We start from the raw sequence: 27,297 nt of genomic DNA, 5'->3' as shown, positions 1-27,297 counted from the left end.
ACCCAGAACCCCCCCCCCACCTCTGATGACCCTTGCCCCTGCCTGTCCCACAGGGCACCCCTGGCAATCCTGGCCCACAATAGTCGGCCCAGACCCAAGGCAGAGGAGACACTGGAACATCAACAATGCAACAGGTACTCTAATGATGCTGGATGGGGTGGAAAAAGGTGGAAATAGGAATATTGGTAGGTAAAAAGAAGGGAGAAGGGCTACTGATGGACAGGGGGAGCAGGGAAGGGGTACTGCTGGACAGGGGGAGATAAAAGGAAGAGAAAAGGGCTACTACTGGACAGGGGGAGCAGGAAAGGGGTTCTGCTAGACAGGGGGGAAGGTAAAAGGAAGGGAGAAGGGCTACTGATGGACAGGGGGAGCAGGGAAGGGGTTCTGCTAGACAGGGGGGAAGGTAAAAGGAAGAGAAAAGGGCTACTACTGGACAGGGGGAGCAGGAAAGGGGTTCTGCTAGAAAGGGGGGAAGGTAAAAGGAAGGGAGAAGGGCTACTGATGGACAGGGGGAGCAGGGAAGGGGTTCTGCTAGACAGGGGGGAAGGTAAAAGGAAGAGAAAAGGGCTACTACTGGACAGGGGGAGCAGGAAAGGGGTTCTGCTAGACAGGGGGGAAGGTAAAAGGAAGGGAGAAGGGCTACTGATGGACAGGGGGAGCAGGGAAGGGGTACTGCTGGACAGGGGGAGCAGGAAAGGGGTTCTGCTAGACAGGGGGAAGGTAAAAGGAAGGGAGAAGGGCTACTGCTGGACAGGGGGGAGAGACAGAAAGAAAGGGGGGCTGGGAGAAAGAAAAAAAAGACACACATACAGAAAGAGAGAAAGAAATGCCTAAGTCTACACATCTATTCTAGCACCCGTTAATGTAACGGGCTAAAAAACTAGTAATTTATAAAGAATTAGATGTTCTAATTTCAACCAATACAATGATATATAGCATTCTGTCACATGATCGCTCTTTCTTAGTCGAAACAAAGTTCGAATGATCGAACATTAATGCTTCTGAACTGCAAACACTTATTTACCTTGATAATACTGGTATATCTTATGTTAAAAGCTTTACCTAAATGAATGGTAAAGCTTTCTTCTAGCTGCTGCTGTTCTTCATAAATTCTTCCTCGGGCATCCACAGGCTCCCGCAGCTGACTGGGCTGAACTATAATTTCATCACTGAAATGCAAGGATAAGAAGTGAATACACTGTTTCGGGCCTCTGGCAGCCTCTTTATTAATGCTTGTTGTATTATAATCGGAGAGTGCTATAGAGTAAACCCTACAGGGACCTCAGATTCATAAGCTGTCCATTGTGGGCTTCCATCCTCTCCTGCCGCCTGCGAGCAGTCCAACTGCTAGGTCCTCCTCTGCTGCTACTCCGCTAATGGTTGTCTTAGGACCTCTTCTCTTCTCTCTCTACACCTCTTCCCTCGGTGCTCTGATCTCCTCCCACCTATATGTTGATGACTCCCATATCTACCTCTCTACACTTGAAATTTCACCTAAAAGCCAAGAAAAAGTCTCTGTCTGTCTGTCTGTCTGATATTGCTGCCGCCACCAGAAAACTAAACATGTCCAAGACTGAACTGCCCCTGTTTGCTCCTAAACCCTCGGCTCCTCTCCTTCCTGTCTCCTCTGTTCATAACTCTGGAGTTGTCTTCGACTCTGACCTTTCATTTTCTACCTACATCCAGCAGACTACTAAAGCTTGTCACTTCTACCTCTACCACATCAACCAAAATTTGGCCCTTCCTCTCTGAGCACACTACCTGGACCTATGTTCACGCTCTCATAACTTCATGCTTAGACTACTGCAATTTACTTCTAAAAGGTCTCCTGATGAACCACCTCTCCATTTTCTGCCAACCTCACTACACTCACCTCACCCCTCTCCTCAGATCACTTCACTGGCTCCCTATCCGCCTTTGCATACAGTTCAAACTCCCAACACTAACCTACAAGTGTGTTCATTCTGCAGCCCCTCAGTATCTCTTCTCTCTCCTTATACACCTCTCCGAGAACTCCATTCCTCAGACAAATTGCTTTTATCTGAACCCTTCTCCTTCACTTCCAATTCCAGACTTCGTTCCTTTCAGTACACTGCCTGGAATAAACTATTTGAGTCCGTCTGCCACACCCTTTCCCTTATTGAAAAGAAGGCTGAAAACCCGCCTTTTTGAGACAGCCTTGAACTCATAACCCTACTCCCCTCTGCTCACCACCCTAGCCAGCAATTTAATCATCCCCTCTTAATGTAACCCCTACCCTGGCATCCTGTTTGTCTGTTTTGATTGTCAGATTGTAAGCTCACTCAGGCAGGCACTGTCTCCTTTGTGACGCTGTATAGCACTGCGTACATCTGTTAGCGCACTATAAATAATTAATAGTAGTCGTAGCTTCTTCAGCTGGCAGGGTTCTCTAGGCATGGAAAGTTCTGGATCTGCTCGCTGCCCCACCATCTACCTGAGAGTGATGTTAGGATTCTTCAGGTCCTGATGAAGCTTGATCACCCATTCTTGGTATTCCTGCTTTTGAATGGTGGTCACTTGTTTTAGCTCATTGGCCCATTTGTTTTCCAACACCTGAGGAAAAACAGCAGCGGGACATCAGAGGGGCATGGTCGAGAGAGGACTACGAGAGCAGGGGCTGCGTGGCTGCTTTAGAGAGATGGCGCCCTTCCTCGCCCAATACACACACTTTCCACAGCCTTCAAGGGATAATTCCTCAGCAGATCAAAAGCCAGTGAGCAATGCTCAGATGTGCACATCTGTCAGGTACAAGTGTCCGAAATGTATTTTTTTTTTTTGTAAATAATTTTTATTCTTTTTAAATTCTTACATCAAGTGAAATACATGTATTACATTCAATTATAAAGAAACACTTGAAATTATCAATAAATGTTCTTACATTGTAAATTAAAGAAACCCTTTATCAAAATTTTATATCATATTATTATTACAATATTTTTCCCTTCCCTACCCCTCTATATGTTCTATACATGTGTTATGATATCTGATCAGTAGAATAATTTGTCAATGGTCCCCATATTTTATTAAATTTTTTAATATAACCTTGTTGTAATGCCATTACTTTTTCCATTTTATATATATGACAAATTGAATTCCACCAGAAAGTGTAATTTAATTTAGTGTAATCTTTCCAATTCTGAGTAATTTGCTGAATGGCGACCCCTGTTAAAATTAATAAAAGTTTATTATTGTTAGCTGATATCGGACTCTGTGTTCTCATTGTTGTTCCAAATAATATTGTATCATATGATAGTCCAACATGATTTTCTAATAATTTATTAATTTGGGGCCAAATTAATTTCCAAAAGGAATTAATACAGGGACAAAAGAATAATAAATGATCTAATGTCCCCACTTCTATCTTACAATGCCAGCATCTATTAGATCTACTACTATCTAATTTCTGTAATCTTGTAGGGGTCCATAAAACTCTATGTAATAAAAACATCCATGTTTGACTCATAGATGCTGACCTTGTAGTATGTATTCTCCAGGACCAAAATTTTTGCCATTGAGATGCAGAAATTGTCTGTCCTATCTCAATACTCCAAATGTCCCTAAGTCCTGTTCTCTTTTTTTTGTTTGAAAATTCATATATAATCTTATACCATTTTGCAGCTTGGTGTCCTAGAAAATCTGCTTGAAAACAAAGGATTGGCAAACTATATTGAGTATTAAGATTCTTCCATTCAGGGAACCCTTCCTGAATAGCCTGCTTCAATTGCATCCATTTAAAATATTCCTCAGCAGATCAAAAGCCAGTGAGCAATGCTCAGATGTGCACATCTGTCAGGTACAAGTGTCCGAAATGTATTAAAAACAGGAAATGAGGAGCTAAGGGCACTCTCAGAACGGTGGCAAGTCAAATGCGCACTAGACAAAAGTGCGCGGACAAATGTGCGAAGACAAATCAGCTTGTGCATTTTACTATGAATCATTCGCACTGAATTGTCTTGCGCTCACACTTATCTTGGCGCTCACTTGTCTTGGCGCTTTTGTCTTGCGCGCATCTGACTATGAACCCTCAGAACTGGTAACAGGTACATCTCTCCGACTCTCTCTAACCCAGGGTGATTTACTGTCTCCTGCTTACTTTGGTCTTGTGTGCATTAGAATTTATTTACTGCCTTTTTGAAGAAATTCACCCAAGGCAGTTGTAATCTTAATAGACACCATCGGGTATAAGTGGAGTTAGAACATATAGATGAGAGAAAATTGAAGTGCATGAATATTATCTCAGCTAAAGCAGACTGCTTCAGGAAAGCTATTGTTCATTCTTGGCAGCAGTAGTGCAGGCAGAGTGGGCCTGGGTGGGCCATGGCCCCTCCACATTGCAAGTCAGGCCTATCCACTAGCCATTGAGAGAAGACTTGGAGATACCATGTCTGCATCTTTATTCCCTAATGCCCGCCAATATTAACCTCAGGCCCTACCAAATAAGCCAGTCCTGGATAAGCCACTGCTTGAGAGTGAATTGCAAGAAAAGGGATCTACCAGGTTTCTTTTTTCTTATTCTTTTCATCATCTGGCCAATCTATGCTTGCAAATTTCTTCCACGTTTATGACTGTGGGATGTTCTGCGGAGGTCTGCACAAGGGGTGGCATCAATAAAGCAATTGGATGGAAGAAATTAAAGTTGGATGAATGTAAAACAAAAATCAATCACACCCAACATGGCCATGTTTTGCCAAATGAGACTACATCGGGGTAAAAGTACATTTGTGGAAACAATAAAACAATCCAAATAATTACGTTAATAAAATTCACATGCTCTTAATGTACAACTGCATACATAAGAACAATGAACAGCACAATTCAAAGTCAAAAAACATGCCAAGTGGATTGGTGTGACAAGTTTGCATTATTTTTAAAATTTCTATACCACCTTTAAACAAAGCGGTAGCCATAAAAATAAACATACATAATTGCAGAATATAAGACAAAATTACAATTCTAAAATTAGAGCTAAAATTCCAGTACCATAAAATACATTTTCTAAAAAAACAAATACCAGTTGCACCCAACAGACAAAGCCCAGGCAATTAATTACAAAGGCCCTTAAGAATCCACTTATTGACTCAAAGAAACAGAGTAAAGACAGAAGATACATCTACCAGGATATATATTAATATGAAAGCCGAGCAGCTCTACAAATAGGCGTTCAACAGCTTTTTGAAACTAAAACGGTCAGTGCTGAATCTTAGATTTCCCGACAACTTATTCCAAAGAGACATTCCAGCTACTGAAAACATCTTGTAGTTTTTCTTCTACTTGGTATTTGACTCTGAACTGTGCCGTTCAGTGTTTTTATGTATACAATTACACATTATGAGCATGTGCTATTTGTGTGTTTTTATCCCTGATGCAACCTGACTGGCAAAACAGCCCCGTTGGGTGCGAGGGCTTATTTGGATATATCCAAGTGTTGCAGTTATTTAACAAACTAAGGTTCCTTTTACTAAGCTGTGCTAGCGGTTTTAGGGCATGCTACATTGCCGCGTGCATAGACGCTAATGCCTCCATTGAGCTGGCGTTAGTTTTTCCGCGTAGCGCAAGCTAAAAACACTACCGCAGCTTAGTAAAAGCAACCCTAAACCTTAATTTCTTCCATCTTGCTGCTTTGCTCATCTGCGATATTCTTGCGCTTCAGCTGGTGTGGATCCTTTTGCCTTTCTTGCTCGTTCTGTGGACACCTGCTGCAGGGAGGCAGCGCCTCTGCCTGTCTTATATACCGCTCAATCTCCCAAAGGATTTGAAGCAGTTTACAAAACAATTACATGGACTCAAGAAAGCAGCTACACCACTGGACCACAGAGGAATGAAATAGAGCAAAACGCAGGATAAAAATACCACCCCCAACCTGCTGCGATTCAAAATGCTGTGCCGCCACCAAATTGATATCTTGGTCTGTTAGCGTCTTTCCCAGCTCCTGCATCACCTTGTTCATTTCTGCTGCCTGTCTGAACAAAATGATGACAAAGGGTTACACGATTTTGGGAGAGGAGGCATCATGCAGCAGTCTCTCCGAACAGACTAAACACTCCCACCCCCTGCTGATCTCTCAGGGAAATACCACAGTACACTGAATTATATAGTCATCTAAGAGCTAGCAAGGAAAACTATGAAATGCAGGATACTCACCATTACTGATAGACGCCCACCGGCTGCCAATCGGTCATAGGATTATCTTTAAAATAATGTTGCTTATTTTCAAAACATTAGCATCTAATGAACCTCAATTTATTTCTAGATTTCTAATCCCACACAGTACCCAACGCCTTCTTCGATCATCTGGCCAACATCTGCTTTCAGTCCCCTCTCTGAAAATCATAGGAACAAGAAGATCTGATATGTTCACAGTGATGGGACCTCAATGATGGAACACTCTGCCTCAATATATTAGAACTGAAAATGACATCGCAACATTTAAAAAATGTTTAAAAACCTATCTATTTAATGATGCTTTTAATATTTGAAACTTTTATATTTTTTAGAGATGCTCCTAACTGTGCTATGGATTAATTACCCCTTACCTTTTGTTTTTTCCTTTTTTCTACCAAAAATTTAAGATTGTAACTTTTAATTTTTTCCCTCCCAATTCATGTCTGTATTTTATGCAATCATTGTTAAAATGTTAGTTTCTCTTTATTATTCTTTACTCGGATTTTGTACATCGCTTAGCAATTTTAATAGGCGATTCATCAAATGTATTAATAAACTTGAAACTTAATAAACTTGATATGTCTGTCAATGGACAGGACCAGTTCAAAAATACCTGGCATCCCAGGCAAGTGCAAAACCCCTGTGAATTAACTTTCAGGCCTCGTGTTCTCCACCCCCCACCCAAAAAAAAACCTGCTAATTGAATTCAACAGTTTTGATCATTCCTATACCAACCATTCCAGAATAATTTTGTAAAAATGCATAATTGAACATATATGTTATGTTAAGTAGCATTTACAGTACATTCTGCCAATTCCCCTTAAATAGAGGTCCAAAGTGCATCACAGTCTGCTACAGAGAAGATACAAGTCAATATTGCAAGAAAAGACATAACAAAAACATATCACAACAAATACTTCCTTAATATGTTTCCATATCATGGCAAAAGAATATATTCTCATTTGTTTTAAATCCAGAGGGAGAGAAAACCAAACCTGTACCACCCAATTACATGTTGGGCAGCACAGGTTTGGTCTTCCCTCTCTTATATCAAACCCCCAATAGAGATGGAAAAAAAAAAAACTAAACAGGTTTATAAAGCTTGAGTCAAGCAGGTTCTGTCGGCAATGTAAAACACCCCCGAAAACAATCCAGGAAGTTCTTTTTCACACAGAGGGTGGTGGATACATGGAACGCGCTACCAGAGGATGTGATAAACAGGAGCATGCTACAGGGGTTCAAAGAAGCTTTGGATAGGTACTTGGAAGACAAAGGGATTGAGGGGTACAGATAAGAGTAGAGGTAGATTATAGGGATGGGATTAATTTACAAAATTAATCAGGGACCACTGTTCAGGCACTAGGCCTGATGGGCCGCCGCGGGAGCGGACCGCTGAGCAAGATGGACCTCTGGTCTGACTCAGCGGGGGCAACTTATGTTCTTATGTCATCACTCACCATTGCAACGTCATTGATCAAGGGGAACAGATGCAACACCGATTGATCAGGGCGTTGTCTAAACGTTATAACACCATTTTTTTTTTGTCCACTGTATAATAAAGAATATGGGTTGGGAGCTGGCTTGGAGGTAGGCTTCAAAGGGTGGTGGTGAATGGCACCCCCTCCGAAATGACGGAGGTGATCAGTGGAGTGCCACAGGGCTCGGTCTTGGGCCCAATCCTATTCAACATCTTTATAAGGGACTTGGCAGAAGGGCTTCGAGGTAAAATAACATTATTCGCCGATGACGCCAAACTAAGTAATGTAGTGGGCAAATGCACAACAGACGAAGATTCAATGCCCGACAACATGATGCACGACCTACTCCTGCTGGAGCGCTGGTCTAAGACATGGCAACTCAACTTCAATGCCAAAAAATGCAAAATTATGCACCTGGGCAGCCAAAATCCACGCAAGTCTTATACCCTTAATGGCGAGATCCTAGCAAAAACGGTAGCAGAACGAGACTTGGGGGTAATCGTCAGTGAGGACATGAAGTCTGCCAATCAAGTGGAGCAGGCTTCATCCAAGGCAAGACAAATAATGGGTTGCATACGAAGGGGTTTCGTCAGCCGTAAGGAGGAAGTCATTATGCCATTGTATAGATCCATGGTGAGGCCCCACCTGGAATACTGTGTGCAATTTTGGAGGCCACATTATCGCAAGGATGTGCTGAGACTGGAGTCGGTGCAGAGAATGGCCACCCGGATGGTCTCGGGACTCAAGGATCTTCCATATGAAGAACGGCTTGACAAATTGCAGCTATACTCGCTCGAGGAGCGCAGAGAGAGGGGAGACATGATCGAGACGTTCAAGTATCTTACGGGCTGCATCGAGGCGGAGGAAGATATCTTCTTTTTCAAGGGTCCCACGACAACAAGGGGGCATCCGTGGAAACTCAGGGGAGGGAAACTGCGAGGAGACACCAGGAAGTTCTTTTTCACTGAAAGAGTGGTTGATCGCTGGAACAGTCTTCCACTACAGGTGATTGAGGCCAGCAGCGTGCCCGATTTTAAGGCCAAATGGGATAGACACGTGGGATCTATTCACAGAGAAAGATAGGGGTCATTAGGGTGGGCAGACTAGATGGGCCGTGGCCCTTATCTGCCGTCTATTTCTATGTTTCTGTATAAGTCTACAGTAATTTTTGACACTGTTTGCAGCTATAAGCATATCTTAATTGGTGACACGCTGTCTTTTTGTTAGATTTTGGTCTTTAAACCCCAAAGCAGTAGTTGGATGCCACGAAATGCTGGCCATCATAGGGAAGACCTGTGGTTTTCAAGATAAATTCTTTTCTTCTGCAAGAATAGTCATAGAAGCAGTTAATCAGCTCCTTGACAAACTTAAACAGATTCGTTGTATCTGGTTAACAAGAAATTATATGTAAGTTCTATATGGAGGGTTTTTTGGTCAGTGAATGAATTGGATAAAGCTTATAAAAAGAAACTGCTTATCATATACTCTGAGGCTTTTTTTCCTCTATTCGTTAGATTCAATCGTTCTTCTCCTTAAAGTGACATAATGTGGCGAATAGAATAATGGGGCGTTTTCAAGTTATTACTAGTGTTCTGTACATGTCATGTTCATTACCTGCACAGTTTGATTGTGCTTTGATTCATTTTATTTTGTAAGTTGCTCTATTTACAGCGAAGGGCAGTGCATCAAGTTATGAAACTACTTGTGACCTTGACTGGCCACCACTAGAAAGAGGAAACCAGACTCAATTGGCCTTTGGTCTGACCCAGCATGACAATTTTCTTATGTCCAACAGATGTCTAATAAAACTCACAAATGAACCTGTTTTTTCATCCGGAACTATGATGAAGAAGGAGAAATTAGGTTCTTACCTGCTAATTTACTTTCTTTTAGCTTCTCCAGACCAGTAGAGGTTAACTTTACGAATGGGTATATATCTAATCATGACCAGCAGGTGGAGACTGAAAACAAAACTTTGGGACAGTATATCCTAGCCCCTCCTCTCTATTTCCCTCAGTCTGCCGAATAGCCAAGCAGAACCAAGAACTGGAAAACAACAGAGAGAAAAAACAATACTCCGAAAGGAGTAACAAATAACATACCCAAAATGCTGTTGGAAAATGCAGAGGAGAAATTCCCGAAGGAAGAATGTCCCCACAGCTCGCCAGCTAAGCCAGCCGAGCCACAGCCGCTGTTCTTCAATTCTCCCCGGCCCTAGAAAAATACTAGAACCCGCAGCAAAAACCAAAAACTGCCCGCGCAACAGCCCCAACAACAACAACAGACAGGGTGGGGACCTCTACTGGTCTGGAGAAGCTAAAAGAAAGTAAATTAGCAGGTAAGAACCTAATTTCTCCTTCTTTAGCACTCTCCAGACCAGTAGAGGTTAACTTTACGAATGGGACGTACCAAAGCAGTCCCTCTCACGGGCGGGACCCCCGAAGGGCCGATACCAATACACGCTCACCGAACACCGCGTCCCGACGCGCCTGCACATCAACCCGATAATGACGAACAAAGGAATGCAAGGAAGACCAAACCGCAGCCTTACAAATATCCACTGGAGGCACGAGCGACGACTCAGCCCAAGAAGCCGCCTGACCCCGAGTGGAATGAGCCTTGAGAAACTCCGGAACAGGCTGCTGTTTCAGAAGATAAGCGGAAGCAATCGTCTCCTTGATCCAGCGCGCAATAGTAGCCTTAGAAGCGCCAGCTCCCCGACGAGGACCCGCCAGGAGGACAAAGAGATGATCGGACTTCCGGAATTCCTGGGTCCGCTGCACATAAGAGCGAAGGACCCGACCGACATCCAACTTGCGCAGCTGCCGTTGCTCAGAAGAGCCCTCCCGACCACCCAAGACCGGGAGAACCACCGATTGATTGACATGAAAAGGAGAAACAACCTTCGGCAGAAAGGAAGGAACAGGCCGCAAGACGACCCGCTCCCTAGAAAACTCCAAGAAGGGAGCCCTACAAGAGAAACCCTGCAGCTCAGAAACACGCCTAGCAGAAGTAATGGCCACCAAAAAGACCGCCTTCAAAGTAAGGTCCTTCAAAGAACAGACGTCCAAGGGCTCAAAAGGCGGACGCACCAAAACAGAGAGAACCAGATTAAGATCCCAAGAGGGAACCGAGGGCCGTAGGGGAGGCCTAAGCAACTTGGCCGCCCGCAAAAACCGAATCACATCAGGAAGAGCCGATAAACGCTGACCTGACACCAACCCTCGAAAAGCCGACAGGGCCGCAAGATGAACCCGGAGAGAAGACCAAGCCAGGCCTCTATCCAGGCCATCCTGCAAGAACTCTAGAATGTTAGGCAGAGAAGCGCGAAAAGAGGTCACTCCCCGCGCCCGACACCATTCCTCAAAGAGACGCCAAACCCGCACATAAGCCCGAGAGGTAGAAAGCCTCCGGGACCCCAACAGTGTAGAGATCACCTTGTCTGAATATCCCTTCTTGCTAAGGCGACCCCTTTCAAGAGCCACGCCGTAAGACAGAAGGGAGACGGGTCGAACATGGGAATGGGACCCTGCATCAGAAGGTCGTCCGAGAGAGGCAGAGGAAGAGGATCCGCTACCAGGTGCCTCACCAGATCCGCATACCACGGACGGCGAGGCCAATCCGGCGCCACCAGCACCACCAAACCCAGATGGTGAACAATGCGAAGAAGCACTCTGCCCACCAGCGGCCAAGGAGGGAACACATACAACAGCCTCTCCGTTGGCCACTGCTGGACCAGAGCATCCAGACCCTCGGCCAGACCGTCCCTGCGACGACTGAAGAAGCGGGGCACTTTGGCGTTGCCACCCGTGGCCATCAGGTCCATCAGGGGCTGCCCCCAAGCCTGCACTATCAACTGAAACGCCTCGGCGCCGAGACACCACTCTCCTGGATCTAGGAAGTGACGACTGAGGAAGTCTGCCTGAACATTTTCTACTCCGGCTATATGAGAGGCCGAGAGGTCCAGCAGATGGGATTCCGCCCAAACCATGAGCAGAGCCGCCTCCTGCGCCACCTGAGTGCTCTTGGTGCCCCCCTGACGATTGACATAAGCCACCGCCGTGGCATTGTCCGACAGCACTCTGACCGACTTGCCCATCAACAGGGAGTGGAAAGCCAACAGCGCCAGACGGACCGATCTGGTCTCCAACACGTTGATCGACCAGGCGGCCTCCTCCGCGGACCAGGTGCCCTGAGCCGAGTGACCCAAACACTGAGCCCCCCAACCCAAGAGACTCGCATCCGTCAGGAGCACCGTCCACTGCGGGAGATCCAGACCCACCCCCTGAACAAGGTGAGGGGTCTGGAGCCACCAACGCAGACTGCAGCGCGCCAAGCCTCGCAGGGGAACCGGAACATCCATCCCGTGCCTCTGGGGAGACCACCTCCGGAGCAGAGCATACTGGAGAGGACGCATGTGGGCCCGCGCCCACCTCACCACGTCCAGGGACGCCGCCATCGACCCCAAGACCTGGAGGAAATCTCGCGCCCGAGGACACCGGGACGCCAAAAGCAGGCGAATCTGAGATTGCAATTTGCTCACCCGGCCCTCTGGGAGGAAGACCCTCCCCAAGGAGGTGTCGAACAGCACCCCTAGGTACTCCAGACGCTGAGCCGGGACCAACCGACTCTTGGAAAGGTTGACCACCCAGCCCAGCGACCGGAGAAACTCCACCACCCGAGCAGTAACCCGGGAGCTTTCCTGCAACGACTTTGCCCGAATTAACCAGTCGTCCAGGTAGGGGTGTACCAGGATGCCCTCCGACCGCAAGGCTGCCGCGACGACCACCATCACCTTGGTGAACGTCCGAGGAGCCGTGGCCAGCCCAAAGGGAAGCGCACAGAACTGAAAGTGCCGACCCAAGATCGCAAAGCGCAGGAAACGCTGATGAGAGGCCCGAATGGGAACATGCAAGTAGGCCTCCGTCAGATCGAGAGAAGTGAGAAACTCCCCCGGCTGAACCGCCAGAATGACCGACCGCAGAGTTTCCATACGGAAAGAGGGAATCTTGAGAGCCCTGTTGACCCCTTTTAAATCGAGGATGGGCCGAAAGGTCCCCTCCTTTTTGGGCACCACAAAGTAAATGGAGTACCTGCCCGTGCCCCACTCCGGAGGGGGCACCGGAACAACTGCCCTGAGATCTAGCAAGCGCTGAAGGGTCTGGCGAAAAGCCTGCGTCTTCCCCGGAGTCTGACACGGAGAAGCGAGGAAAAAATCCGGCAGAGAGCGGGCGAACTCCAGGGCATAACCGTCCCGCACCACCTCCAGGACCCACCGATCGGACGTGATCTCGGCCCATTTGGGGAAAAATTCGCGCAGCTGAGCCCCCACCGGAACCAAAGGGGGCGCCGGCAAGGCGTCATTGTGCAGGACGGGAAGCGGGGGAACCGGCGGAGGGATTCCCTGCCCCCCGACGGGCCCCCCGAAAGGGCTGCATGCGCTGGAAGAACCGACCCCGGGAAAATCCCGGAGACTGGAAAGAAGCAGCCCCACGCCCAGGGCGATACTTGCGAAAATCTCGCAAACGCCCCCTGGCCGCACCCCCCCGAGACGCCGGGCGGGCACGGTCCTCCGGCAGACGGGGAACTTTCGAGTCCGACAGAGTCTGAATCAACTTATCCAAGTCCTCTCCAAACAAAAACGACCCCCGAAAGGGAAATTTAGTAAGCTTAGCTTTGGACGCAGCATCCGCCGCCCAAGCGCGCAGCCACAACACACGCCTTGCGGCCACGCCAAAAGCCATAGACTTAGCCGATATCCGCACCAAGTCATATAGAGCATATGAGAGGAATGAGGCCGCCATCTCAATCTTCGCAACCTCCTGATCCACCAGAGACCAGTCGTCAGACTCTCGATCCAAGACCCGCTCCGCCCACCGAAAAACGGCGCGAGCGACCAGTCCCCCACAAATAGCCGCCTGGACCCCAAAGGCAGAGACCTGAAAATTTTGCTTAAGGATGCTCTCCAATTTGCGCTCCTCAGGGTCCCGCAAGGCAGAACCGCCCTCAACAGGCACGGTATGCCGCTTGGAAATTGCCGAGACCACCGCATCCACGACTGGCGAAGCTAACGTAGCCCGATCCCCTTCAGGAATGGGATACAGGCGAGCCATGCTGCGCGCCAGCCGAAACGGCGTCTCCGGCGTTTTCCACTGCTCCAGAATAATATCCCGAATATCCTGATGCATAGGAAAAGAGCGGGAAACGGAACGGATCCCCCGTAACAGGGGGTCCCCCACACGCGGAGTCTCCGGCGGCGCGTCCTCAAAACGCAAAACCGAAGAAACCTGTTGAATAAGGTCAGGCAGCTCATCTTTCTGAAAAAGGCGCACCACGGACGCCTCGTCACTGGAGAACGGGAAATCCGACAACCCGCCGCCAGCTTCCGTCCCCTCCAGAGAGTCCTGGAACTCCTCAGAAGGGTCCAGGTCCTCCTCCAGACCGACCCGTTCCTCCGACCACAAATTCTCGTCCCACGACACCCGCGGACGCTTGGACAAGGGAGGCGGCGGAGGGGACGTCACGCCAGACGAAAGAGGCAAAGCCGCAGGGAGCGCGGAGGAAAACCCACCCCCCGAAACCCCCTGGGCGCAACCGGGACCCCCAGCCGCCTGAAAATAGGCTCTGCATAAAGAAAAGAAAAATTCAGGAGAAAAACCCCCCGAGGGTCCCAAGGGACTCCCTGCCACAGCAGGGGACCCAGCAGAACCTTGCCCCTGCATAGTCAAAACAGGGGGAAGGTCACCTGAGGTGGAAGACAAAATGGAGGGGCCAGACAGAGAAGATGGCGGTTTTCCCGCCAAAAAAGCTCCCTCCATAGCCTGAAGCGGCTGAGAAACCTGAATAGTCTCAGCCGCTAAAGCAGGCAAGCCGGCATCAGCTGTCAAAAAATCAGCTGAGAGGGAATCCTTCGGGGAATCCCTCCGTGGGCGGTTGTGGAAGACCGGGCTTCCCCACTGCTCCAAGCCGACTCGCGAGGCACCATCGGCGGGGAGCTCTGGGCGCCTGCAGCCGCTGCCGACGGAGCTCCACCACCTCACCGACCCAAACCGCCGAGTTCAGGCCGGCCGCGAGTGCCTCGCGGCTGGACTAAAATTGTGTCCTACTCCCCCGGAGAAGGGCACAATTGCTCCATACGCGACCTAGCTATAAAAAAGTGCTGGTTACATGAAAAAATACAGTAAAATACAGTTTTCTTAAAGGGAAACAACCCTTCAGACCAGCACTACCTCAGGATTTTTTTTTTTTTTTTTTTTTTTTTTACAGAACAGACTCCACAGGCTCTCGAAGCAATATGCCTTGCTTGACTTAGGGGGCAAGGCTTACTGCTGAGGCTCCTCTAAAAAAATGTGGGGAGGTGGAGGAAGTGGGGGGAGGGACCCCGCTCGTGACCCGCCGGGTTTGACACCCCCGAGGTCGGACGAACCCCCAAACAGAGTCCGTCCAAGCTCCGTCCGGCTAAAAACAGGGACAATAAACCCCCTAAACAAATTCCAACAGCCCTACCAAGGGAGATGGGTACAGATCACTCAACACCTGCTGGAGACTGAAAGAAGACTGAGGGAAATAGAGAGGAGGGGCTAGGATATACTGTCCCAAAGTTTTGTTTTCAGTCTCCACCTGCTGGTCATGATTAGATATATACCCATTCGTAAAGTTAACCTCTACTGGTCTGGAGAGTGCTAAAGAATGGCGAGGTTTAGATCTCAAGTCCAGACTCCATCAGTTGTTTGTTCTGGAATGTTCTTTCACTGAAAATGCCTCATGTCTTCATACTGTTATGAAAGTAGACAATGCAATATAGCCCGGGGTGTCAACAGAACAGGATAAAACATAAGAACAGCCTTATTGTCAGACCAATGATCTATCTAGCCCAGTATCGCGTCTTCACAGTGGCCAATCCAGGTCACAAGTACCTGGCAAAAACAGAGTACCTCTCTCGCAGTTTTTTAAGTTCCACATCTCTTTCACTGATTAACTCGGAGATGCTGACGAAGTAATTGTGCTCCAGGTTCAGGAGGGTCTCCGAAGCCGGGGAATGGATGAGGTCATGGTAAACATCAGCAAAGTCTTCATCCCAGCTCGACTCCTCTGGTCTTGCATACTCCAGGGTAGTCTGAGAAGCAAAGAAATACGCCAGACATCCTCCTTGTGGCAAATAATGATCCCCTACCATTCTTGTATGAATTGAGGACACCATGTGACCTCAAGACGTCACATGGTCTAGCAGATGTAAAGCAGTGCTACCAGGACTAGGGAGTTCTAATCCTAGCTCCATCATTAACCCCTTCTCATGCAACCTTGTAGTTCCAGTTCTGATCCACATCCTTCCACTGCTCTTCCTTTCTGACACTAGGCAACTCTGCATTGAGACAAAGACTGCACATGTTTTTCACCAATAAGCTTTGAAACCTGCTATGCACATGCTCACTGGCATCTGGAAAACTGCATGCAAATATCTGGCGTAAGCGAGGATAGTTTGCACACAGGGCAGAAGCACTTGGCATTGCCAACCTGTGCCTCACCCTCCAATGCACTCTTCTCTGCTGTCCTCCTCCCTCATACCTCTTCAAATTTTCACTGGCCACAAGAAGTATCTCTTACCTGCTGCTCACGTTGGCCTCATCCTTCCCTCCAATGCCACTTCCTGGTTCCGGCACGAGCAGCGGGTAAGAGATGCTGCTCATGGCCAGCAAGATTTAAAGAGGTACAGGGTGGAGTGGGATGTGGAGGGGGGAGGAGGAGAGGTGCCCGTGAAGCCCCCTAACCAGCACTCGGAGCAGTCCGCCCCACCAGTGCTATGCCAGTGCATGCAATCTCTGGGATGGTCTCCTCTAAATTCAGCTATGGAATGGTGTATAAATGTCTATCTGCACTGAGAGAGTGTAAGCAGTCAGAGAACTCTAACTAATAATCTCGGGTACCTTCTAACCTAGAAGTGGAGCTCTTGTCCAACTACAGGGCAGCAGCAAAAGGACACCATCTGAGATCAGCGAGTTCCAAACCCATGGAAAAGGGCAGCAAAGGTAGACCTGGAAATCCCTGGTCTACCTTTGCCAAAAGCACAATTCTGTAACCGGCACCATCATGTGACTGACATGCAATCATTTAAACAATTTTATCTCTCACAAATGGAAGAATTTATGTGGCGTCCTGCAGGGCTCCCCATTATCTCCCACGCTGTTTAATCTTTACTTGGATCTTGAATTTCTTCCTTGGGTGTAAAGCTATATAGTTATACAGATGATATTACCATAGTAGTGCCACTGACAGCTCTTACAAATGATACTTTGACTTTCATTCAATCGATCCTTGAAGTTGTAGAAGAATGGATGAATGACTTTAGGTTGAAACTCAACCTACATAAGGCAACATTTTTTCTTGCATCTCCATCAAGGAAGCCTCAATAAATTTAAACAGTACTATTTATCCCATCTTGCCAACTATAAAAATTTTGGGAGTCTACCAGGATCGTAAATTGTCTTTCGATTCCCAAATTACTTCTTTAGTTAAAAAAATCTTACTTCCTATTAAGGAAATTAAGAAGAATTAAGCCATACTTTGATTTCTTCTCATTCAGATTATTGGTACAGTCTTCATTCTGAGTACATTAGACTACTGCAATATTCTCTATCTGTCGATTTGTAAGAAAAATGTAAAAAGATTGCAGATTATTCAAGATACTGCGATATGACTGATTTTCGGACTGAAAAGATCATTTCACATTTACTATAGACTGCACTGGTTGACAATAGAAGCTAGAATAGTTTTCTTTTTTTTTTTTAAATTTTTATTTATAAGTTTTCCATTCTTACAATATTTGAGTAATATAATATACAATAAAGTTTTTTTTTTTTACATATTTAAAATATTATCATTAATAATACATCGTATTTAAAATATAATATGATAAAGATTATACATTAGCATATAAAATATAATTCCCATCCCCTTTTTATATAGTATATTTCCATTAATTAGTCAAATCCCACCCCATTCATATATAATTATTTATCATAGTGCTAAGAACTAATCATTAGAATATTTTGTCAATGGTTGCCAAATTTTATTAAAATTAAGATGATTTCCCTGTTGTAACGCTATTATTTTTTCCATTTTATAAATATGACAAACAGAATTCCACCAGAACGTATAATTTAATTTGGTGTAATCTTTCCAATTTTGAGTAATTTGTTGCATGGCGACTCCTGTTAGTATTAGTAATAGCTTATTATTGTTTGCTGAAATCGGACTCTTAGTTCTCATTGCAGTACCAAATAATATGGTGTCATACGAGAGTCCTACGTGATTCTCTAGTAACTTATTAATTTGGGGCCAAATTAAATTCCAAAATGCGTTTACAAAGGGACAAAAAAAGATTAAATGATCTAACGTCCCTATTTCCAATTTACAATGCCAGCATCTATTAGATCTAGTACTATCTATTTTTTGCAGGCGCGTTGGGGTCCAGAATACTCTGTGTAATAAAAATAACCATGTTTGATTCATAGATGCTGACCTTGTAGATCTTAATCTCCAGGACCAAAATCGTGGCCATTGAGATTCAGAAATTGTCTGACCTATCTCAATACTCCAAATATCCCTAAGACCTGTTTTCTTTTTTTTATTTAAAAATCCATATATCAATTTGTACCATTTTGCGGCTTGGTGACCCAACAAATCCGTCTGGAAACATAGAACCTGTAAACTATATTGATTATTTAGATTTTTCCATTCAGGGAACCCTACCTGAATGGCCTGCTTCAATTGCATCCATTTAAAATATTGTGATTTATTTAATCCAAATTTATTTTGCAATTGTGAAAAACTAAGCAGTGAACCTTCTGATATGATATCATTCAATGTTCTTATTCCTGCATTTATCCATTGTTTCCAGACGATTTTAAATCCGCCAATTCTGATCCTGGAGTTTATCCATATTGATTGATTTAGAGATTTAGCAATAGGTTCAGGTGATAGATTACTAATATATCTCAATGTTTTCCAAGTGTCAAATAAAATTCTGTTGTCTTTGTATCTTTTAGGCATTGTTATAGTTATTAACTGTTCTGGATATAAAGGGAACAGGAGCCGCCATTCTAAATATAGCCAATCTGGTACATTTTCTAGAAGCTCTGGGAGGATCCAATACATACCCTGTCTTAAGATATAGGCTTGATGATACCTATAAAAATTTGGAAAATTTACCCCCCCTTCCATAATTGGTCTTTGTAATGATACTAAAGCGATTCTTGATCTTTTCCCACACCAAACAAATTTTGTAAGAATATTGTTAAGTTTTTTATAAAATGACCCCTGAAAAAATATTGGAATCATACTCATTTGGTAACAAACCACAGGCAATATCATCATTTTAATTGTTTGAATTCTTCCCCACCAAGAAAGATGTAATGGATTCCATTGCTCACACATTTCTGTTATTTTTTTTCAATAAAAGTTTTTCATTCTCTTTGACTGTGTCTTCAATTGTATTTTTGATCATAATTCCTAAGTATTTTATACCATCATCTTTCCAAATAAATGAATATGGGTCAAATAATCCTTTGGTACAATGAACATTTATTGGGAGAATTTCAGATTTGTTCCAATTAATTTTATATCCAGAAAAAGTACCATATGTTTCTATTAAATTAAGTATACATGGAATAGTAGTTTCCGGTTTTCTTAAATATAATAATATATCATCTGCATATGCAGATATTTTAAATTCAAAATTGTTAAATGATATTCCCTCTATCTCCTTAGTTTTGTTTATTGCAATTAATAAAGGTTCTAGGACAATATCAAAAAGTAAAGGAGACAGAGGGCATCCCTGTCTAACTCCCCTGTGCAAGTTAAATCTATTTGATAAATTATTATTAATATATAATCTTGCTCCAGGAGAGCTATACAATGTCTGAATCATTTCAATAAAACCGGATCCTATACCAAACCATTGTAAAGCTTGGTATATAAAATTCCATTCCACTCTGTCAAAAGCTTTTTCTGCATCTAAAGATATTAAAAAAGCTGGATCATTTATATTTTTTGCTAAATTTAATGAGTGGAATGCTAATCTAGTATTATTTGATGAATGTCTTTTAGCAATAAATCCTGTTTGATGTACATCAATAATGAAAGGGAGAGCTTTTGCCAATCTTAATGCTAATACTTTAGCCATTAATTTGTTATCCACATTCAATAATGAAATAGGCCTGTAATTTGAAACCAGAGTAGGATCTTTGTTTGGTTTTGGTAAGACTATAATTATTGATTCTGCCATAGTACCAGAAATTTTTCCATTCTTTATTTGATATTGATATAAATTTAACAGATGTGGTAATATGATATTTTGAAAAAATTTATAAAATTCAACAGTATACCCATCTCCACCTGGAGCGGATCCAACTCTAAGAGACTTCAATGCTGTTTCTAATTCTTTTAAAGATATAGGTTCTTCTAAACTTCCTTTTATATGATCTGGAATATTTGGTCCAATATATGAATTTAAAAAAGTTAATCCGTCTTGTTCTTTAGAATAGTTTTCAAATTCGGTTGCGTTTGCTTTAAAGCTTTGAATGGACTCTTACCTAGCTACATTCTTGATCATTTCAATTTTACTAATAGAAAACACTTACATGAGATATGATTTTTTGACTTCCCGTCTGTAAACAGATGTGTTTACAAATGATTTCTTAGTAAAACTGGCATATTTGGTATCTATGTGGGACAAACAAGTTAGTACTTATATATCAATCTCAACTTCTTATCTAGCCTTTAGAAAATCATTGAAAACTCACCTGTTCAGTAAATATTTGGACTAATTTATTGTGATCATACTACAAATGGTTAGTTGTAAACCGCACAGAACTGCAAGGTAGTTGCGGTATATAATAATTCATGTAATATAATGAGTGGTTGCCGACAATGGCGCCGGTTACAGAGTCCAAGCCTGGCAGTTGAAAAATCCAATCCAGGGTGAGTGAGCATCACTCATCTGGGCCTTGAGCTGCAGCTTCCCCTTACCTTTGTGTAAGCTTCGGTCCAGGCTTGAGCTAGTTTCTCTGAACTTCCTTCAGTGCATTTCACTGCCTCCAGTGCAGAATCTGCTTCCATATCATAATCTTTGATGGTTTCCTCCTGTATGAACTGCTTCAAAGCTCTTTTGAGGTCTGTCATAAGGAAAAAGAGAAGGAGATGGCACTGTATGGCCAAAGAGAGCAATGTGCATGGCCTGAAGATTTTATCCGATGCACAGAGAAAATAGCAGAACTCTTACAGTAACCCCTGCTTTGGCTGCATTTCTTTTCAATGCGTTCAGCTAGAGCAGGGGTAGGCAATTCCTGTCCTCGAGAGCTGGAGCCAGGTCAGGTTTTCAGGATATCCACAATAAATATGCATAAGATAGATTTGCATCTCAAGGAGGCACTGCATGCAAATTCATCTCGTACATATTCATTGTAGATATCCTGAAAACCTGACCTGGCTCTGGCTCTCGAGGACCGGAATTGCCTACCCCTGAGCTAGAGCAAAGGTCCAATAAAATTAAGAAAGTTTGCTCTTAATGAGCAAGGCCGGGTGTACTTTATTAACTCACCTCATGCGCAAAGCACGGTGCACAAATGGAGAGTGTAGAAACATGTGAAAGTTAAATGAAGAATGTCAGATTTAAAACAGCACTGCTTGCACCTTAAAGACCTAGATAGTTCAAATCATTCCATCTGTATAACCGGAGCCCTAGTAAGCAGCAAAAATTCTTAAAGAACCAAACAAAAAAAAATAGTTGGAGACGAGGACTTTCTGGGTCCTTTCTTATTTATTTATTTATTTTTAAAATTTATATTCCGCATATCCTGCAATTCTATGTGGAGTACAATGAAACATTCAAAATAAAAAAACAACAAATTACACCCTTCTCATACTACACGTTTCAATAAAACAACAAAACATCATAATATAATAGACATACACTTCTCCCTCTGAATCCGCGGTTTCAGTATCCGCGGATTCGGTTATTTGCAATTTTTTATTAAAAAAAACCAAACAAACAACCCTAATTCCGGACCTTCCCCGCCCCCCTCCCGGCATATGCCCCCAGACCTTACCTGGTGGTCTAGTGGGCTTTCGGGGCAGGAGCGATCTCGAGAGACTACGGAAACTCACGGCAGCCATTTGCTATGAGTGATCTGCATGGGGCAGGAGTGTAGGAAGATCGCTCCTGCCCCGAAAGCCCGCTAGACCACCAGGTAAGAACATAAGAACATAAGAAGTGCCTCGGTCTGGGATGCCAGGAGAGAGGTGGGAAGGTCCGGAATGATGCGGGGGTGGGTCAGAGCCGGCTGAAAACTTATTCGCGATTTTTCACACTTCGTGGTCTGGCTCTGCACCCAACCCCCGCAAATACTGAGGGAGAAGTGTATTACAATAGAATAGTATTTTGTCTGTTTTGTGTTTTTAGATGTAGTTTGTATTAATCCACCCCGAATAAGGGTGGAATACAAATAAATAAACCAAACCAACAAACATAACACTACAACCAACAAAGAAGAGACTACAACAAAACAAATAACCATCATCTCCATTGCTTTTATTTGACTACTGGCTCATTATTCTCTGCTACAGGTTGAGAAAGTGCGCGAAAAAAAAAAAAGTAATTGACCACGCCATTAAAAACCCACTAAAAAACAATATTTTAAATTGCTAATTGAGGAGGCACTGGAAGTAGGCCCTGAAAAATTAGGCAATCTACTGGTGCCTACCTCAGGGATGCCTAGTGATGCTTACGTGGGCTTAGGTGCTGCTAGGTGTGATTCTATAAAGCAGTGGATCTCAAACTGGGTGCCTCCTGAGATTTCAGGTGTGCCACGGTTCACCGGTGAGAGGCAAGTCCTGTAGCCAGTCAGATGGCGCCGGCACCTACCCTTCTCTCTGGCCCTCTTCCCTTCTGGCACCCCCTACTGGCATCTCAGAGCCCACCTAGAGGGCCTTCACACACACGCTGGCATCGACATGATGATGTTACGCAAGTGCATAATGCCATCAGGGCGATATCCACTCACTTCTAGGTGCCTCAAGCCGTGGCCACTATCTTCAGTGTAAGTCAAAAATAATAGGAAGTGAGGAAAATGCTCTCAAAAATATACAGAGGTGAGAGGTCAACTGGGAACAAGACTTCTCAATATGTAAATCAAATAGTAAGGCTTAAATATAGATGTTGAGAATATAAACTAATACAATTTTTTTCACATACACTCAGATTTGTGTAATCCAACCAAGAGCCATAGCTCCTATAGTCGAACCCACCGTCCCATCACTTGTGTATGACTTTGATGCGAGAGATAGTAAGTGAGGCTATGTGCGCTATTGATTAATAACTTTGTTCTCAATGGCAATGAGAGGAAAAACCACTCCACTTAGCTTTAAGATGTGTTAGCAGGTCCCCTTCAGTGTGCTACGGCTCGAGAAAGTTTGCGGGACACTGCTATAAAGGATGCCTAGCGGTTGATTGACAGCCACATGGAGCTGCACCTACAAGTTAGATGCTGCTAGGTGCTGTTTATAGAATCAGGCTGATAGTGTCTGCCTGCAGCATTTTGCAGACTTACAAAATATTGTGTGTTGCATTTTCACAGTAATATACTTTTTCACACTACTGGGTGGGGTAATAAACTTTGAAAAAAATTTGAAATTCTGTAAAGCTCAATTGAAATCCCTTTTTTAAGGGACGAAGCTGTCAATGGCTCTGGTCCATTTTATCTCAGCGATTGCTTCCATTGTTATGCACTAGGTTGATTGTTGAAATAGCAGGACCTTGGCCTAGTTTTCTATTCAGGTTTGAGCCCACCATGCTCCAAAAGCAAGTTTGCCTTTCGTTACTCATTGAAGCACAAGGGTCAAAATACTCTTTATAGGAAGGGCCTTGTGTTTTTCTGTGTAGTTCTGGAGGGGGTATTTTCTTGCTTTTATAGTTAATTAACATGATAACATTGTTTAATATACTTCTTTATTTTCTCAGGAAAAATAAATATATAAACATGGTATAAGCGCATAAAGAAAAAAGTTGTACTGATTATATATATTAACTATGTTTAATTGCTTTATTCTTCATGCATTTGTGGTTAGAATACATTTACTTGAATGTAGTTACACAAATATTTTGATAATAATCAACAAATCACTAAATGATCATGAGGAACCAATGAAAGCCGAAAGCATAGCAACCTCTGCAAATCACAACTTTAACTCAGAGATAGATTCTCCTTTCCAGTGTACAGAGCACTAGAGTTAAACAGCTCAAGCGCGGTTCAATGCAGGTTTCTTTACCAAACTTCCTTTTGCCTGTGGCATCTTTAAAGTGCAGCAGTACAATTCAGCTGCTTATTACGAACTATAAAAGGTTATTGAGATGCAGCGTTTTAGATTTTTGGGTTAGTTGTCTTCTATATTCTCCTAGCCAAACTTCACTGGCTGCCAGTGATTTCCAGAATCCATTTCAAATGCTCCTGCCTGGCTTTTAAGATCATTCACGGCATCCTTCCTCCCTTAATCCCACTATCTTATAACTCCTCGAGTCCTGACTCTACCAGACCCGCCCAAAGGTATAAACTATCCTTCCCCTCTCTACATGGTATTCGCCATGCAGGCAAACTGGGAAAATCCCTTCTCTTCATAAGAACATAAGAAACGCCTTCACCGGATCAGACCAAGGTCCATCTAGTCCGGTGATCCGCACACGCGGCGGCCCAATTTAGTACTCCTTTAAGGAGTCCCGGATTTACCGTATCCCTCAATATGATATGCAAGAAGGTGTGCATCCAACTTGCGCTTGAATCCCAGTACAGTAGTCTCCTCCACAACCTCCTCCGGGAGCGCATTCCAAGCACCCACCACGCGCTGTGTGAAACAGAACCTCCCGACATTTGTCCTGAACCTGCTGCCACTCAGTTTCAGTCTATGACCTCTAGTCCGTGTCACATTTGAGAATGTTAGTAATGCTGCTTCTTGGTCTATTTTATCAAATCCTTTTATTATTTTAAAAGTCTCTATCAAATCCCCTCTCAGTCTTCTCTTCTCGAGGGAAAACAGTCCTAGTTTCTTGAGTCGATCTTTGTAGCTCAAATGCTTCATCCCTTTGACCAGTTTCGTGGCTCGCCTCTGAACTCTCTCCAGCAGAGTTATATCCTTCTTAAGGTATGGAGACCAGTGTTGGACACGGTATTCCAAGTGCGGTCTGACCAATGTTTTGTATAGAGGCATTATGACCTCTTGCGATCTACTCATAATCCCCTTCTTAATTATGCCCAACATCCTGTTTGCTTTCTTCGCCGCCGCCACCGCACATTGTACCGAAGGCTTTAAGGTACTGTCAATCAGTACCCCCAAATCCCTTTCTTGTTGGCATTTTGTTAGCTTCACCCCCAACATCGTATAATCATATCTTTGGAATCACAGGTCTTTGGAACGACCTTACTACCCCGCTGCGGAACCTGGGCTCCCTCCAATTATTCCGCAAGCAACTGAAAACCTGACTTTTCACTAAAATGTAATTCTATCTCCCCTTACTCTTCTCTTCTATATATAAGTTCATGTAAACCTTTTTTTTCCTTCTCTTCCTATATTTTAAGTTCTTGTAAACCGTGCCGAGCTCCACATCCGTGGAGATGATGCGGTACATAAACTTAAGGTTTAGTTTAGTTTATATTTACTAAGGTGCGCTAGCCGTTGAAGCATACGCTAAATATCAGCGCGCACTAAGGGCTCCTTTTATGAAGGGGCGCTAGCGTTTTTAGTACACGCACTGGATTAGCGCGCGCTAGCTGAAAAACTACCGCCTGCTCAAGAGGAGGCGGTAGCAGCTAGCGTGCGCGTTAAGGCCTTAACGTGCCTTTGTTAAAGGAACCCTAAATGTTAACGCATCCATAGACTACAATGGACGCGTTAGCATTTAGCTAAATCAGTTAGCGTGCTTTAGTAAAATGACCCCTATGTTTTTATTGTTAGCCAGGATATAAGTTTTTAATAGAAATGATGAAATAAAATACAGGCCCTCTTGCAGCAAGGTTACTTGCACATCTCCTAGACTCCTAGGGAAGCTGTACTTACCCTCTTCAATGAAGCAAGGTAAATTGTGAAGCAACACCAGCCTCCCATGGAGATGATCCGGATTTTCCCGAACAGGGAAGAGGAGGGGCACCGTGAGTTCAAGGCACCGGGACCCAGCCTGGAATTCATATACAAATTTCCTTTCCATGGAGCAGAGCTTCCCTTTCGCAGGTTTCATTACCAGCTGTATTTTTTCTGCAGAATCACAGAAAAGTTATTTTTCCCAACTTGATTATCACTCAAAACTATCATCACTGTCACCAGGGGCTGCAAAAAGGAAAGAAAAAAAAATACCTAAGCAAGAAAATCAATACTATATAAATTGTTTACAATAAACAACCAATGAAGGAAAAGCGTTTAAGTATTTAATTTCTGTGGATGGCTTTTTCAGAGAGTGTAATAATTGTTTGAATGTAAGTTTGTTCAATTATACTGGAAAGAAATATGAAATACTATTTGTTCAAAATTTAGTTAACAGACAGCCATATCTTGTCATCTATACACTAGTGGCCAAAATTGTGGAAACACTGATTTTTTTGAGATTGCAAAACTTTATTCAACTGTTGCTCCAGTTACTTATTTAATCCTACAACACATGATATTTATAATCATTCTTTGATTGTTTATAAACATTACTGGTATTATTTGTGTAGTAATTGTTTATTTTGTGGTTAAGAATGACTTTTAATGATTTGACATCAAAAAGGTAAACAATCGGTCGTGTTTCTTTTGGTATGTATTGCTTAGATTTTGAGTGCATACAAGTACAGTAGGTTATGTGTTTTGTTTTGATGATCTGATGTCACAGCTTGTGGGTGTTGTCTAAATGCCCATTATTCCACATGTAGTAGTTAGAGTGGCTTACAGGCCTGGGTCTTCCTCTCTATGGTTCACTAGCCCACTCCTTAGACTACTTAAGCCACCTCTATGCAGCTCTACTAGGCTTTCCTATGCCAAGTGCTGATGTTCTGGAGGCAGGTACTGGTATGTATGTTTTTATTCTGATTTGTATGATGGCAGCAGAGGGGAGGGGGGCAGTTATCACTGGGGAAGTGTGTGGGGGTCTGTACTTTGTGTATGCAGTGGTTATCTGGTCATTTTATGCAGTGGTTATCTGGTCACTTTGGATACCTTCTGGGCACTTAGACCTGTTTTTAGATCACCAAAGTCACAATGTGTAAGTTCCATCCAGGCAGCCTCGTAAAACTTTCAGTTATCCCTGCAGTATGACTAAGTCTAGGTGGGCCCACATCCCACCCTCACCATTCTTCTTAAAATGTCCCTTTCAGCTCTGGGCATAGAGGCATTCAGAGGCCTAAAAAGTCCACGGATACATCTAAAAACCTGTTTCAATTATCGGCACTTGGACAACCTGTCTTTTAGATAATCCAAGTGCCGATTTGGGTGGATTTTTTAATGTATTTGTGCTTTGATTATAAGCCCCCAGGTGTTTCCACAATTTTGGCCACAAGTGTATGTTTCTAATATAACTTAAATCAGCAACAATGCCTATTGTTAGACTGTTATCCATTGC

General features: G+C 43.9%; 1 protein-coding gene across 7 annotated transcripts in view; it reads right to left on the bottom strand.

Annotated features, from left to right (window-relative positions):
- Positions 1 to 27,297, bottom strand: part of C7H12orf4 (chromosome 7 C12orf4 homolog) — a 96,551-nt gene that overhangs the window by 68,023 nt on the left and 1,231 nt on the right. For 3 of the 7 annotated variants that reach the window (XM_033952027.1, XM_033952029.1, XM_033952030.1), the window contains exons 2-7: positions 25,764 to 26,030; positions 20,688 to 20,833; positions 15,596 to 15,777; positions 5,882 to 5,981; positions 2,456 to 2,574; positions 1,063 to 1,169 (exon numbers count right to left, since the gene is read on the bottom strand). In XM_033952027.1, the coding sequence (XP_033807918.1) occupies positions 1,063 to 1,169; positions 2,456 to 2,574; positions 5,882 to 5,981; positions 15,596 to 15,777; positions 20,688 to 20,833; positions 25,764 to 25,941 (832 nt within the window). In that variant the 5' untranslated portion in view covers positions 25,942 to 26,030. Of the gene's footprint in view, positions 1 to 1,062; positions 1,170 to 2,455; positions 2,575 to 5,881; positions 5,982 to 15,595; positions 15,778 to 20,687; positions 20,834 to 25,763; positions 26,031 to 27,297 lie in introns of those variants that run through there. The other 4 variants (XM_033952031.1, XM_033952032.1, XM_033952028.1 and 1 more) reach the window with 3 other exon arrangements.

The sequence above is a fragment of the Geotrypetes seraphini genome, chromosome 7 (genome assembly GCF_902459505.1).
Source record: "Geotrypetes seraphini chromosome 7, aGeoSer1.1, whole genome shotgun sequence".
In the NCBI taxonomy this organism is placed as follows: Eukaryota; Metazoa; Chordata; class Amphibia; order Gymnophiona; family Dermophiidae; genus Geotrypetes; species Geotrypetes seraphini.
This window is presented reverse-complemented; position numbering and strand designations above follow the sequence as displayed.